The sequence below is a fragment of the Platalea leucorodia genome (genome assembly GCF_965183815.1).
Source record: "Platalea leucorodia genome assembly, chromosome: 16".
Classification (NCBI taxonomy): domain Eukaryota; kingdom Metazoa; phylum Chordata; class Aves; order Pelecaniformes; family Threskiornithidae; genus Platalea; species Platalea leucorodia.
In genome coordinates this window covers 1,059,813-1,074,065 of record NC_138838.1, presented here as the reverse complement: position 1 = coordinate 1,074,065, position 14,253 = coordinate 1,059,813, and the positions used below count along the sequence as shown (strand labels likewise).

At 56.5% G+C, this 14,253-nt stretch overlaps 1 protein-coding gene across 3 annotated transcripts in view; it reads left to right on the top strand.

Annotated features, from left to right (window-relative positions):
* Positions 1-1,076: 1,076 nt before the first annotated feature.
* The window catches only part of HIP1 (huntingtin interacting protein 1), a 49,391-nt gene continuing 36,214 nt past the window's right edge, over positions 1,077-14,253 (top strand). For 2 of the 3 annotated variants that reach the window (XM_082328270.1, XM_082328269.1), the window contains exon 1: positions 1,077-1,228. In XM_082328270.1, coding sequence (XP_082184396.1) covers positions 1,112-1,228 — 117 coding nt within the window. In that variant the 5' untranslated portion in view covers positions 1,077-1,111. Of the gene's footprint in view, positions 1,229-8,511; positions 8,589-14,253 lie in introns of those variants that run through there. The other variant, XM_082328272.1, reaches the window with a different exon arrangement.

Sequence of the window (14,253 nt, the reverse complement as noted above, 5' to 3'; positions counted from 1 at the left end):
TCTCCTCGCTCCGCTCCGCCAGCTCTGCCCGCAGCTGCCTCCCACACCTCTCCCGAGCTCCCCATCCACAGCCGGGACGACACAAAAGCCAAGGGCCCGCACCGCCTTCCCGCAGGCGGCGGTCGCCCTCTCCACGCTGACACCCTGGGGGTGCCTTCTCCCCACCTCCCACGGCCCCGGGCAGGGCCACGAAGCCCCAAATCCATCAGGATTCAGCCGAGGGCTCCCCGCACCCCCCCCCCCCCCCAGGAGCCGGCAGGGCCCCACGCCTCCGTGCTCCCCCGTGGCCTGGTTATACCGTGGGCCGAGCTGCGGGGGAGCGCAGAGGCCGCGTCCCGCCGTGGGGCCGGGCCAGGCCGGCAGCCCGGGGCAGGGCCTCAGCGCAGCAGGCCGCACGCCCGGGCCTGAGGGACCCCGCCGGGCCTGCCCACCCCGGCCGGCTCCGGCCGCAGCTCAGAGCCCTTCGGCACCGGGTCCCCCGAGCCCCGGGGAGGTCGCTGAGCCCCGGGGCTGGGCCGGGCACCGCGGGGCCCTTCCCGGCTGGCGCCCCAGCGGCCTCGCAGCCCGGCCCGACCCCGGCCCCGATCCTCGGCGGCCCCACCCATCCCCGCCAGGGGGCGCCACGCCGCGCACGGGCGGGGCGCGGGGAGGGGCGGTGGGGTGTGAGCGGCAGGGGCGGAGGCCAATCACGACAGGGAGATGGGACGGAGGCGTGACCGCAGGGCTGAGGTGGGCGGTGCTAAAAGGGAGGGTCCCTGAAGGCGGGACAGAGGGCGGGGCTCTGGCGGAGGGGCCGGAGCTGGCGCTGAGTGGCGTCCGGCCGGACCAGTGAGCTTGGCGGCGGTCAGGTGAGCTGGCCGCCGGAGCCGGCTAAGCGCCCGCCTTCCCAGGGGCTCCTCCCGAGTGGCAGTGAGGCCGACCAATGAGAGCGAAGGGGCGGGCCGGCGGGCGGAGCCGCCGGCGTGGAGGCGGTACCGGCGGGGCGTGCTCATGCGTGAGTGGCAGGTGGGCGGGCCAATGGCGCGGGGTCCGGCCAGCGGCGGCGCCGGAGCGGAGCGGTGGCGAGGGCGCGGCGCGGCGGGGCCGGAGCGGCGGCGGGCGCGGCGGGGCCATGGACCGCGTGAGCAGCTCCATGAAGCAGGTGGCCAACCCGCTGCCCAAGGTGCTGAGCCGGCGGGCGGGCGGCGGCGGCCTGGAGGCGGAGCGGGAGAGCTTCGAGCGTGCCCAGGTGCGGGGCGGGGCCGCGGAGCGGGGGATGCCGGGGGGGAGGGGCGGAGCCTGCTGGGGCGGAGCCTGCTGGGGCGGAGCCCGCCAGGTAGCAGGAGTTGGTTCAAGTGGGCGGGGCTGGCTGTGTGGGCGGGGCTATTGCAAACGGGCGGGGCTTAGTCGAGTGGGCGGAGCCAGCCCGGGTGGGCGGGGCTAGCTCCGGTTGGCCAGTAGGGTGGTGGTGGCACGACTGGGTGGGGCTTATGTGGGTGGGTGGGGCTGGCCTGAGTGGGTGGGGCCAGCCCAGGTGAGCTGGGGTGGCTCCAGGGGGCGGGGCTGCTCCAGGTAGGTGGAGATCGCTTGAGTGGGCGGGGCTTGGGCTGGCTCCACCCACCCAGGAGGGCAGCGGGGCGCCATGGCGGGCAGGAGACGACGGCCTCTGCCCCCGGGACGCGGCGCGGCTCCGTGGCGAGCAGGGCCGGTCGCCCCGTTGGGTGTCAGCCCCGGGGACCTCCTGTGCCGCTCGGGGACAGCCGGCGTGGGCAGGGCGTGGGGCCGGGGCCACCCCCGCGGGCCGCTCGCGGGACGAGGCACCCACATGTTGGGAAGCGGCTGCTGTTCGCTCCCCAGCAGCACCCAGGGTGCCGGGATGGGGCCTTTCGGCATCCAGGGGTGGAAAGTAAAGGGGAAGCGGTGCCGTCCTGACCTGCCGTGGGAGAGGAAGGGAAACTGAGGCAGGAGAGGGGCGGCCGGGGGGGGATCAGGACCTGGATGAGACTGGAGTGGGAACAGCATGTCGGTGATGGCTCTGTAATGAAAATAAAGACCAAGGATCAGCTCTGAGGGGTTTTTTTGCAGAAAAAGAAACATCAGGATTTAAGCTTGGACGTGAGGTTATGCACGGGGAGTCGTCTTACCTTCCTTGCTCAAGTTACCTCAAAAATCAATTATTTATAGCACTAGAGGTAGAACTGGGACTAGCTTGTGCGTGCAATTGCCTGTCTGGTCCCGTGCGTCAGCAAACGATGCCGTGGGATCCCCAAAGCTCCCACGTGCTCCCCGAGAGCCGCTGCTCCCCTGGGAAGGGCAGACGCGGAGAGGGCGGCGGCCTCGGCTGGAGGAGCGGCACCCGCGGCACCCAGCGCCGCCGGCCCTCGCGCCCGCTGCCACGTCCGTGCTGGCTGGATTTAACCTGCCTCTCCAATTTGCAGCCAAAGGACACAGTGTGTGTTTTTAGGAGCTCAGTCCCTCCCTGGCTTTTTGGTTCTTCTGAGTGTTCAGTTCTATGCAATTTCCTTTCTTGCTCCTCTTTTTTTCCCCTCGTTTTTTTTTTTCTTTTTTTGCATAATTTTTTCTTTCTCTCCAGTTTAGGGAACTTGCCAGGCACCCCTCAGATCTTCCACACATTGGTCACCCACGGGTTTTGTCAAACTTCTTCTTTCTGAGTTTCTTCATAGAAACTTTGTGGTTTTTTGGTTTTTTGGGGTTTTTTTTTTTGAAAGTAGCTTTTCTTAAGAAAAGTGTAATCTGTTAAATGGCCTTTAAAATGAAGATTTTACCCATCTTTCTGCATGTACAGGCTTATTCCCTCCTCACTTCCAGACCTGTCTGTCTTGTGACAGCAGCACACTCACCAGAAAGACTATTCTGGGCTAAAAGAGCCCGAACAGGCTGAAAGTGTGTCAAAATGGGCCTTTGGTAAGCCCGAAGAACACCTGCTTGGGCTTGGCACCACCCGATTTATGTGGTTTGAGGCTCAGCTTGAAAAAACAAGAGCACCCGACAAAGCTCTGGTGGTGGTGGTGGGACGTTCTGGTGATGGGAAGGTCTGGTGGTGGGACACGCTGGTGGTGGTGGGACGTTCTGGTGATGGGAAGGTCTGGTGGTGGAATGTTCTGGTGGTGGTGGGACGTTCTGGTGGCTGGACGCTCTCGTGGTGGTGGGACACTTGCATGGTGGTGGGAAACTCTGGAGGTGGGATGCTTTCGTGGTGGTCATCATGTTGCGCAACAGCTCTGCCCTGACAACGTCCGTCTGTTGGCTTGGGGACAAATGGGAATAAATTTCCCGGTGGCCTCTTTTCTTCTCCTACGGTTGGTTAAGTGTCTTGGTTTTCTTGGTGATGCAAATGTGAGAAACCCGAGGATGTGCCGAAACACGGTGTCCCTGCTGTTGCGCTGCTGCACATGTCCTTGCTGCCTGCTGGGCGAGAGCTGGTCAGTGAGAACCGTGGAGACTGGGCCGTCTGGTTTGGACACACGCCCAAGGGCTCCCCTTTTCTTTTGCCGTCAACGCTGATAGTTTTCATGGAAAGCTGAGCAACAGGGACACCAAATCCTGCAGTTGTCTGTCCTGCAGATGCATGGCCACACGGGGTGCATCAATGCCATGGAGGGGACGAGTGTTGCAATGACTGTCTCCCTTTTGCTGGTGTTTCACTTGCTGTGATTCACCACTGCTCACTGCCTCATCCTCAGTAGAATAAATCTTTGGACAGAGCAAAGGTCACCAAGGGAGGAGAAAAACCACCAAAAGGGAAAATTCTGCCATATGTTGAGATAAATGTTTGTATTTCACATGGTGTCTGATGTTTGCATCCCCTGCAAGTTCTCCTGGTTGTCTTGAGGAGCATGTCCTGGTGTCGGAGCTCTGCAGGGAAGGTCTGAAGACCTCTTCCTTTATGTTGGTGCATTGGGATCTTCCCTCCTTGGGTCTCCCTCCCCTTCTCCTCGCCACAGTTGACCGCAGCAGACATCCTTGTGCCGTGATGGTGCCGAGGAGCGAATTTCATTCTGTGCTGACTTGCTTGGCTGGTTTGGCAAAGACCAGATGTTCAACAATTGGATGAGCCAAGGTCTTGAGGGTGAAAACAGAGGCAGAAGGACGCAGGACTTCTGCGGGGCACGGAGGATGCACACCGGGGTGAAATGCCAGGCTGGGCTGCTTCTTTACTCATGTTTTGGACTGCTGTGGGGAATTTCCCTTCGTTCCCGGCAGGGACGTGGCCGGCGAGGCCGGGCGCCAATCAGCATCAGTGCAGACTCATGGAGGTGGTGCATGGCTTCCCCAAGCACCAGCTGGCCCCTGGAAAGCCAGAGGCTTGGGAGGGTCTCCTTCCTGACCCAGCGTGATTCTGCTCAGCTGCTCCTGCACCGGCCCCTTTCCCGATTTCAGGAAACCGAACACTGGAGAGGAGCAAATGTGCTCAGAAAGTGAAGACGGGGGAAGTGTCCTTGGAGTCCCAGCAGGACGTGCACTGAGCTCCAGTCCTTGTTCCTGCCCCTGTGGCTTCTGGGCAGAAGGAAAGCAGTATATTGTGGTTGCACGTTGTCTTCTGGGCTACAAAGACGGCAACATAACTCTCCTATATTTCATTGCTACAATGCCCCGGCCGTGCTACATCGTGAGCCTTCGTGCCCTGCCCCACTGCGGGCTGCCCAGTCCGGAGGCGGTGCTGGGTCCCAGTGGTGAGGACATCCCTGCAGCGCTGGTGGAGACACGGCCTGGGGTTGTGGAGGGGGACAGAAGTTTTGTGCTTGTCCCCCAGAGCTCGTGTCTGCTGGGGCTTTGTGCCAGGAGACGTGGTGCTGCCTTGTACCAAGGTTACCTTCCCGTCAGGGTCCCTGTGCACTTGTCCACTGGGGACAATCCCAAGGATGATCCGTCCTGATAGTGGTGAGTTTTGGGAGAAGACACTTCTTGTTTAAAATTCCTCCAGAAAATCTAAAAAAACTTGCACTTTATCTTCTTTGACTGCAGTTTTTTTCTGAGAAAGGTCACCGAGTAGCAAAGAGAAACGTGGATCGCTTGGGTTGCCCGTGGCCACCACCTTCTCTGGCATGTTTGCACACTGGATCCTTAGGACTGTGTGTTGCTGCTGGACCAGCAAGAAAAGCAATTTATGACTCAGAAATTACCGTGGCAAGACATATTTGCAGCAGAAGGTGATTGCTGATCTGTCTGCATCACTGTTCCTATCCTAAGAGGTCCCCGACATGGTGCAGAGGGGTGTCAAACCCTGCAGCTCAGGGCTTCCCGGCGGGGAGATGCAGCACGCTGAACGCAGCTGATGCCACATCTCTTCAGAAAGGTTTTTAAGGTCCTGAGCATCCATGAGGCATCCCACCACCATTTCACAGGGGCTGGAAAGCTGTTTTCTTTCCTGCCGTGCTGCTGGAGGAGCCCTCTCAAAAACCAGGCGTGTAAAGATCGTGCGGAAGAAGGAGAAAACGTATATGGCACAAAGGGATGTCAAATGAAATGGGCTTTTTTTTTTTTTTTTTCTCTCCCAGTGTTGGTTAGTAAATCCTTTTGATGTGGGAACCAAAATTTTTCACAGCCAAATGCAGGTTGAAAGCAGCTTTGTGCCCACCCGGGTCCCTGTGATGGGCTGGGCCACCTTTGGGCACCGTTGCAGCTCGACCGCTGCTATTAATGCAATTAATCCCTTTCCCCCATCATTTACATAATTGGGAATACGGCACCGTATCTCCCATCCACAGCAGTCCCGTTGGTTTCAGACCAGACCTGGCTTGGTACGACTCGCAGTCGCAGAGGAAATACCATTTTACTACTGAAAAAAACAATTTTTGTGGTTCGGATGCTGCAGCCGCCGGCAGCTTTGCCAAGAACTTCAGTTCTTACACAGGAAATGAGGCTCCTTTCAAAGCACCAGAGTGGGGCTATATATATAGCCTCTCTGAAAAGATATTTAAAGAAACATATTGACACTAGCAAGAACAGGAAAAAATAGCTCCTGGCTGCGGGGAGCGAGGGCTGAAGGCAGCTGAGCCCATCCTGGGGGAGTAGGTGATACAGGGGATTAATTCATGGCTCTTTCATCTCCAGGAAAATGAGCTCTTGTGCTTTGTGCTGTGTGAACCCCTCATGCTTTTGGTCTCCTGTCTTTTAATCGGAATTAGAGGTGCTGGGGATTGAATACAGCTTCAGCAGCGAAGAAATGAGTCATCTCATCTCTTTTCAGCGAGTCCCTCTTAGGAACTTATTTCCATCCCCAGGGAAAGAAAATAGTTTGTCTTTTACCAGATTAGGGGCTGCTTTTCTCTTTAGTGCAATCTGGGATGGAGGAGTTGGGTTTTTTTTTTTTAAATATATGCAGAAATAACTGATTTTTTTAATGTGGTGATGGACTCCAGAAGCGGCTGATGCTCAGGAGGATAAATAGGTTTGGTGCTGAAAGTGGGGGACATCTGCCACCGAGTCCAGGGGGCTGCTCCCGACGGGGACGCGATGTTTTTGGACCACCAAGTGACAAGGGGGGCCCTTGCTGCAAATCACGCCGGAGGCCGAGCGGGAAGGCAGGGATGCCAAGGGCTGGGGAACGTTGCTGACCCAAAACCCATTTGCCCTTGCTCAGCACGCGCTGCCCTGATGGTTACAGGAGGCTCTTTAAAATCTGATTTTTAAAATACAGATCAGCATGAGCGATGTGAGCCGGGGTGGTTGCAATTCGGTGGCTCTGCAGTTAGGAGAGGGCTCCCTGCCAAGCGTGTCCTGCGCTAATGAGTGCGGGGGCTCCTGCCCTCTGAACGTCAGCCTGTTTAACTCCATCCGCCTGCAAAGCTGGGGAGAAGCAGCCAGCCAGGCGGATTATTTTTACCAAATTCCCCATCGGAGGACTCTGGACTGAGCGTGGTCCCCTCTGCCGGTGCTGGCAGTGACCCTTGAGCCCAGGGAAAATGGTGGGGAAGGGCAGGTGGGAAGCAGGTGCCCATCACGAGGAGGGGGTGGCTTGTCCCAGCATTGCTCTTCCAGGGGAAAAAACTTCTGGAGAGACCAAAGTGAAAGGGCTGAAGGTGCAGGAGGGACAATTTTGGTTGAAGATTGAGAAACCGAGGAGGGGGAGAAGGTGCCCGTTGCAGCTCCCAGCGCATCGTCCCACGGGTGCGAGGCGGGACCAGGCTGAGCATCGCCTGTTCCAGCACCGTCTGGCACGCAGGCAGCGAGGCGTGAGCCCCGGCACCCAAATGCCGTACCCATGCTCATCCCATCACCCGCCTCCGGCTGTGTAACTCATACGCTCTTCTGGCTGGTGGGCTACAACGACTGCCCTAACCTTTGCACAGATCCTGAGCTCGACAGACGCGCGGGTCCTCGGACACGTGTATTTCTGAGCCAGAAAACTGGATGTATTCGTAGCTCGAACCAAGCAAGAACAGGGGCAGTGGTTGGAGCCAGAGGTTGCCACGTCTTTGCAGGCTTGTTCTTGCACAAATCTGACACTTTCATTTTTAAAAAGTTCTTTTTTATTAAAAAATTATTTTTCATTAAGAATATTGATAATTACATTTAAAAAAACATACTCGGCGCACAGCAAGCAATGCTGGGAGGGCTGATGAGAACTGGCCCACACTCACCCCGGTGCAGGCAGGAGAGGAGGCTTTGCGGGCAGCCCCATGGCTCAGCCCTGGCGGGCTGGGTGCTGGTGCGGGCTGCAGAGAATCGACTTAAAACGCCTCTATCCTAAAGAAATTCGGTCCCCCGAGACTGACCCATGCCGGGGCAGCAGGGACGTGGGACCAGCAACCAGCCCGGCAGCACGAGGGCTGGAGGAAGGGCCGGATCCTGGCCCTAATCTCTGCCACCAGCTTGGCTGATTTATTTTGCACAGTCACCAAATAAGCAAACTTCCTGGGGACAGGCTGTTCCCCGGGTGACAGCAGAAACCGGCAGCGCAGCCTGTATTTTCGCCCGGACGCACGAGTCCCAGCCCACGGCTGGACTAATTATACATTGTGTGCTGTTCCAGGCTAATCACGGTGGAAGGTAAATGATCCCTGGTCTACATGCGAAAGGTGAGTGTTGCTTGCTCAAAGGCACATGGAGACGTTTAATATTTTATCATGGACTCACAGTGTGGGTTGGGTTGGAAGGGACCTTCAAAGCTGATCCAGTCCAACCCCCTGCCACGGGCAGGGACATCTCCCACTCGATGAGGTTGCTCAAAGCCCCGTCCAACCTGACCTTGAACACTTCCAGGGATGGGGCATCCCCAGCTTCTCTGGGCAACCTGGGCCAGTGTCTCACCGCCCTCAGGGTACAACATTGCTTCCTTATGTCCAACCAAACCTCACCCTGGTTCAGATTAAAACTGTGTCTTGGCGCATGGAGCTTCCTTTTGTAACCACAGAATTTTGGTCCCTCCCTTCTTTGGTGGGACGTTTCGGCAGCTTGACAAGTCTCACACCGATGGAGAGAGCGTGGCGTAGGCTGGTTGTGGTCATGGTTGGTGTTGTACCACGAGGACGGGCTTAGCCTTGCGGCTGCTGTAGAGTATGACCCTGGCCATGGCTTCCAACAACATCTTCAGTCTAGCACAGAGATGCTCCCAGATGGTCCCAGTCCCCACTGCAGGCTTTGAGGTGGGTATGTCCCTCAGCTGTGTCTTGGAGCCTGTGTCCTCCCACGGGGCTTGGCACACGCTTGCTGATCCCTTCTTGCCCTGCCTTTAGCTGGCCGTGCCGGTTTGGTGCTCGGACACCATTGCCTTCTCTGTTCCCACCAATGCCAAAAGCATCAGTGTGGTGGCTGCAAAAGCTGTGTTACTGAGATATCAGGTAGCTGTAGCTCCAGAGCTCGTTCAGCTTCATGCAGCTCATAGTGAGCTTAGCAGGCTTTTTTTTATGGCTTTTTCGTGAAACTTAGGTTGGGAGGTTGACTTGAGTTGCCCAGATCTGCCATCCTTTGAGTGTTGAGGTGGAGAAGATTGTTTGTTGCTCGGCAGTTGAGCAAACTAACAAAACTCTGCTGAGCATGCTTGCAGATCAGATTGCTGAAGCTGTGATTACTTTATTCCAGGACTTTCATAATTTTACATGCTATTTTTACCTCGTCTGACTGGTAGCCAGCTTGATGTGATTGCAATAAATCCCAATTTAACAGCATCAGCCTGTGTCCTTCCTGGGTGGGTTTTTGGTCCCGCTGCCCCAAACACTCCATCAGAGGCCGTTGGCGTCTGCGTTCCTTGGGGGTCTCCTGGGGTCTGGTGTTCACCGCCCAGCTTTCCACCGCGTTCACCGCTTTGCCGAGGGACCCGATTCCTGCGTGAGATGGCACAGCCCCTCGGCCAGCACCACCGTGCCGCTGGAGCTGGGCTGGCAGCCGAGGCGCTGCCATAGAGGAGGGCACGTTAAATAATTACCACGCAGAAAAGAGGCAAGTTGCAGCAAACAAAGGGACCCTTTGGGAGAAGAGGCTTCTCTCACCAGGGCTGGGCTGGAGACTCGCTATTTATTGTTACCATTTGTCTCTTATTCCACGCGAGCAGCTTGGCGCTCTCTAGAGAGTGCATGGCATCGCTTTTTGTTTTATTTAGCAGATGCTGGCTGGAAAATAGTGTTTTCCAGTCATTGTGTTCACATGGAAGTGAACAAGAATACAGGGTTTCCTAAGTGCAAATGGGGTTGCAAGGTGCTTGTGCCAGGACGTAAGGGACACCCAGGAATTGTCCCTCCTCCTCCTGAGAGCCCAGAAAAGAGGTGATGGCATGAGTGCTGAGACCTCAGCAGTAGACCTCACCGACCTAGCGATGCATGTCCTGAGATTACAGCTCCCACCAAGCAGTGCTCCCCGGGATTGGGCATCTGGGCACGGGAAGGCTTTGGGTGTGGTTGCAAAGAGCAATTTGCATCTTCTGCGCAAACCAGATGTGGCCCTCAGGTCCCCAACCTGCCGCTGGTGAAGGGCAGTGTTCATCCAGGTGTGGACTAAATGCCATCTCTGCAATCCACTGAATCAAGCCCTGATCAGCACTTCTGCATCTCAGTGGGCTTGGCAGCAGGTCACACTGGTGCCGGCCCTCGCCCTGGCTGGTCCGTGGGCATCGTGGTTGTCACTTTCCTCCCGAGCCACGGTTACTGTGCGCACCAAGTGCGCCGTCTTCAGGTTGCACCTCGGGGCCACCCAGTCCAGCTCTACAGCCCTCAGAACTGCTCACAACAAAAGTCCCACGCCACTGATTAGCGGTGTGTGAAGATTTGCCAAGGTCTTAGGGCAATGCTGAAGTGGAGGCAGGGGAAGACTTTGACTTCTTCCGTGTTGAAGAAGTCAGTGTAGACTAGGAATGGCTCCACCAGAAGAGCTGATGACTTCTGCACTGAATAAGGCAGTGACATTGAATAAGTCAATGAAGTCATTGAAGAAGTCATCTCTTCTGGTGGAGCCATTCCTAGTCTGTGACCTGGTGAAGACCTTGTGTTTTCCCATCCAGAAACGTTTTGTGCACTTCACAAATGGGAATGAAATGTTCCGACGGAGTCAGCAAGGTTTGACTGCTTCTGTGGAGATAAATACTTGTCTGGAGAGGGCAAAGGTAGGTCTTTCTGAGTTTGCTGAATTTTATGGTCTCATTCGGTCACCTGGAACTTGCATGGTCCATGGTGTCCTTCTGGGATGTGTGGAGCAGGTGTCAGGCAAGGTTTTTAACCCCTTCAGCAGCCCACCTGGGGAGCAGGGAGCTGCGTTTTGGTGTGGCTCGTTCTTCCCCATGGTCCCAGGAAAGGCTTTGTGCCCCAGCTCTGCTCACCGTGGTACCTGCCATGGATCTCCATGGATGTACCTGTGCCTCCCCCCCAGCACAGAGCATCTCATTGCTCCAGTGACCCGGGCTTATGTTGGGTTGACGGGTGGGGGGGTCGCACGTAGCACGGCATGAAGCTGGACCTTCACTACTCCTCCTCGCGCAGGAGGGGTGAGAGGCGGTGGGATGACTCGGGACACGACACAAGCCAACGTTTCGGTGGGTGGGATCCAGCCTGAAGTTTCTGCCGTGCCCCGCAGCCCTCCCTCCTTGCGGGCACCTCAAAAGGTGACGTTAGCTGAGGAGCAGGGTTGAGCAAGACCATCTCCTGGCTTTGCTCCCCTCCTGGTGAGATGCTCTTGGCCTCGACGGGAGGACACGCTCCCTCTTGTTTGTCTTCCCGGCTATTGCAGTCCTGCTCCAGCTCTTTTTATAGCTCGGAAAGAAGTGCCTTGAGTTTCTGAGTCGTCTGGGAGGCCAAGCACACAGGGAGGAGTCGCAGCTAGAAATAGGGCTGCTCTCTGCTTATGCATTCCAGTTTTATTATTTTTTTAGCTGAGATGTCCAAGTTTGAAGAGTCCCACTGCCGCAAGTGCTGAGCTGGGAACCATGTCCTGCATTTTTTCCACTCAGACTGGGTCTTCTTTCTCCTTTGCCTTATTCCCAATGCCCTCACACCAGCCGTGGAGCCTCCACGAGACGGCTTTCCCAGGGAATGAGGTCTCTCACCCCTGCCTGTATTTTCCGTAACCCCCAGATTTTGTGCCTTGGCGTGGCTGGTTTGGCAGAAGAGCTCCCTGTCTGCCGGCGGTGTTGGACGAAGCTGCAGAAATTAATAATGTCTGGGGGGTGGATAAGCGATCAGGTATTTGCTAAAGCTGCTGGGTGGTGAGCAAAGAGCTCAGACAAAATGTTCAGTGATTTCTGCCCACTGGGAGGGAAGTGAGGCTTCGGCTGCTGCACGGCTGCGAATAAATGGGAGCAAAAAGGAGAGGACAGTTTGTTTAACAAAACCTGTGGTTTTCAGCCCCTGAAAATTAGCTGGGATTTTGGCTGCGGTGCAAAGCCAGGGCAGGGGCACACAGGCTCCCCCGGGCATCCCACCAGGACTGACTATATATATATATATATATATATATATATATATAAATAATTAACTATATCACCTCTGGATTTCTCCCTTAATCCCTTAATACTTGGATACCATTTTGGGGCATGCCATGGCTGCCATCTCCCCCTCTGAGTGTTTTTAATCACATGGGAACCGTTTTGGGTCCCTGCTGCCGGTTGATGCCTGCTGGGAATGGGACTTACTTGGGAAAAAATTAATCTGAGGTCAAATCTGAACCAATTCTTTCTTCTAATCAGCCATCGCATGGAAATGGCAATTAGCCAGCCTGTGTCTGTTACATCGTTTGTCATTTTAACCCTTTTTCCTCCCTTTCTGCCACATTTACTAGCTCTGGGAGCAATTACTCTCTAGTTATCCAGCTTCTCTTCCCATCAGCAGGAAAAAGGGATTTTGCCCATTGTGGAAATGCTAAGAACTGCTGATTCCTATCAGAGGGGATGAAGTCTGCTGGCTTCTTTCTTCTGACGCTAGGCAAATTTTGGGTAGCTGATCCCAGCACCTCCAAGGGACTGTTCCTTCCCAGCCTGCAAAGCGAAGCAGCGAGTTTACTGCTCGGTGAAATACCCAGCGTCCTGTGAGCAGCATGAGTGGCCGTGGCAAGAGCTTATTCTTCTTATCCTAGGTATTTCCATCTTTTCCAGCCCTACAGGGTAAGAAGGACCAGTGCTCAGCTCCGTCTGCCCCACGTAAGGACCGCAGCACTGCAGCAGCGATGCCCGGGCGGTCCCGGCAGCTGGGGTGCTCCTATATGGGAACGTCTGCTTCTCACCTGCATTTTTTCCTGGTCCTGGTGTTTAGTTGCAATGTGCTCTTCTCCCAGGTAGCAGCATCGTACAAATTCTCATCAGTTCTCACCATGCGGATTTCTGTTTCTCCGTGCCTTGCTGGTGAGCGCTTGGGTACGGCGCGGGGGACCAGCCACGGCAGCAGAGCTGTGTTCAGGGCTCTTTGGGCTGTTTCTGATCATATCAGTCAGTAGGTTTCTAGCACAATATCTTCTTTATTTATCCAAAAATGTAAAAAAAGTCCTGATTCCCCGAATGCCCTAGGAACATGGAGGTTTTTCTCTGCAGAAGCACTGGGCGCGGCTCCCGCGGTCCTCAGGCTGGTGCCTCGCTCAGCCAGCCATCCACCTTCGCCCAGACAAGTCTGACCCTTGTGGCTTTTGTGTCCCAGAGGCTGGCTGCCACCCGCCAGCTTTCATGGGAGCCCTCGTCCCCGCATCTCGCCGGCCAGCCCTGTCACCTTCCAGCAGAGCACATCCCTTGCAGGAGGATGCCCTGGCAGCGGTGAGGGCCACAGGCCCCTGGGCTGGGCTGGCCTGGCAGTGTCCGACAACCGCTGAATTGCTGAAAAAGAATGAAATTGGGGGTGTTTCGGAGGATGTTTGATTTTAAGTACTTGGAAAACTTCATGATTTCACTGTGCCAGCCAGACCCCTTATTGCCCGTCTCTGGGAGAGCGGGGCTGAGTTGCTGCACGTGGCTCGTTTGCTGATGTGAGTGCTGTATCACGGAGGGGGGATGACCGACGGTGTGGGAAGAGGTGCCTGCTCGCACTGCAGTTCCAGCTCAGCTGTCGATCCATAGCGAGGAGCACGCACCTCGTCTCGCGGAGCCAATACCTCGTCGTTTTGGTGTCCTGTGTGCCCCTCTGCCAGTGACGCACGCCCAGCGGTTGGCAATGATAGCATCGTGCGTGCTCCAGATGCTGTGATTTGCTTTCAAGAGCAGAGATTTCCCTCTCAGATTATACCCTCCGATTTCCTGCAACAACGTGCAGATACTGGGGCTGCCCTTCCCTCTGCCCTGTTTAACTCTGGCAGGAGCATCCTCGGGCTGCGGAGCCCTTCGGCTGCCCTGCCTGCCTGTCCTGCACTGGGCTGGGGCTGTGCTGCTGCCTGCAGCTGCGGTGCACAGGCAGGGCGGCGGTGTGCAGGCAGGGCTGTGTCCAGGGCTCTCCTGGCTCTGCATCCCCCCTAACTCCATCCTACTGCGGAGGATGCATCACCCCGCTCGCGGGGCCGGAGGAGGCAGGGAGCGGGGTGGCCATGAAGCTCCAGTGGCTCCCAGTGCAGGGGCATCACCTCCTGCCGCCAGAGAGGCTCCCAACGGAGCCGCCTCTCGCTGTCTGTGCCCAGTCCAAGTGCCTCATCCGTTTTCCCTGTCCTGCCAGGAGGCACAGGCGTGTTTTCCACACCCGGAGCTGGGTTTTACATTCTCCAGCCGCAATGCCGGGGCTGGCGGGAGCGGGACAGTGCAACCCTTTCTTCTTGGGCTGGGTAAGCCAAAGGGCATGCTAGCACATGCTCCAGCCAGCGGTGTTTGTTTTTGAACAAGGAAAATGAGTAAAAAACAATATTTAGATCTCGGGAAGC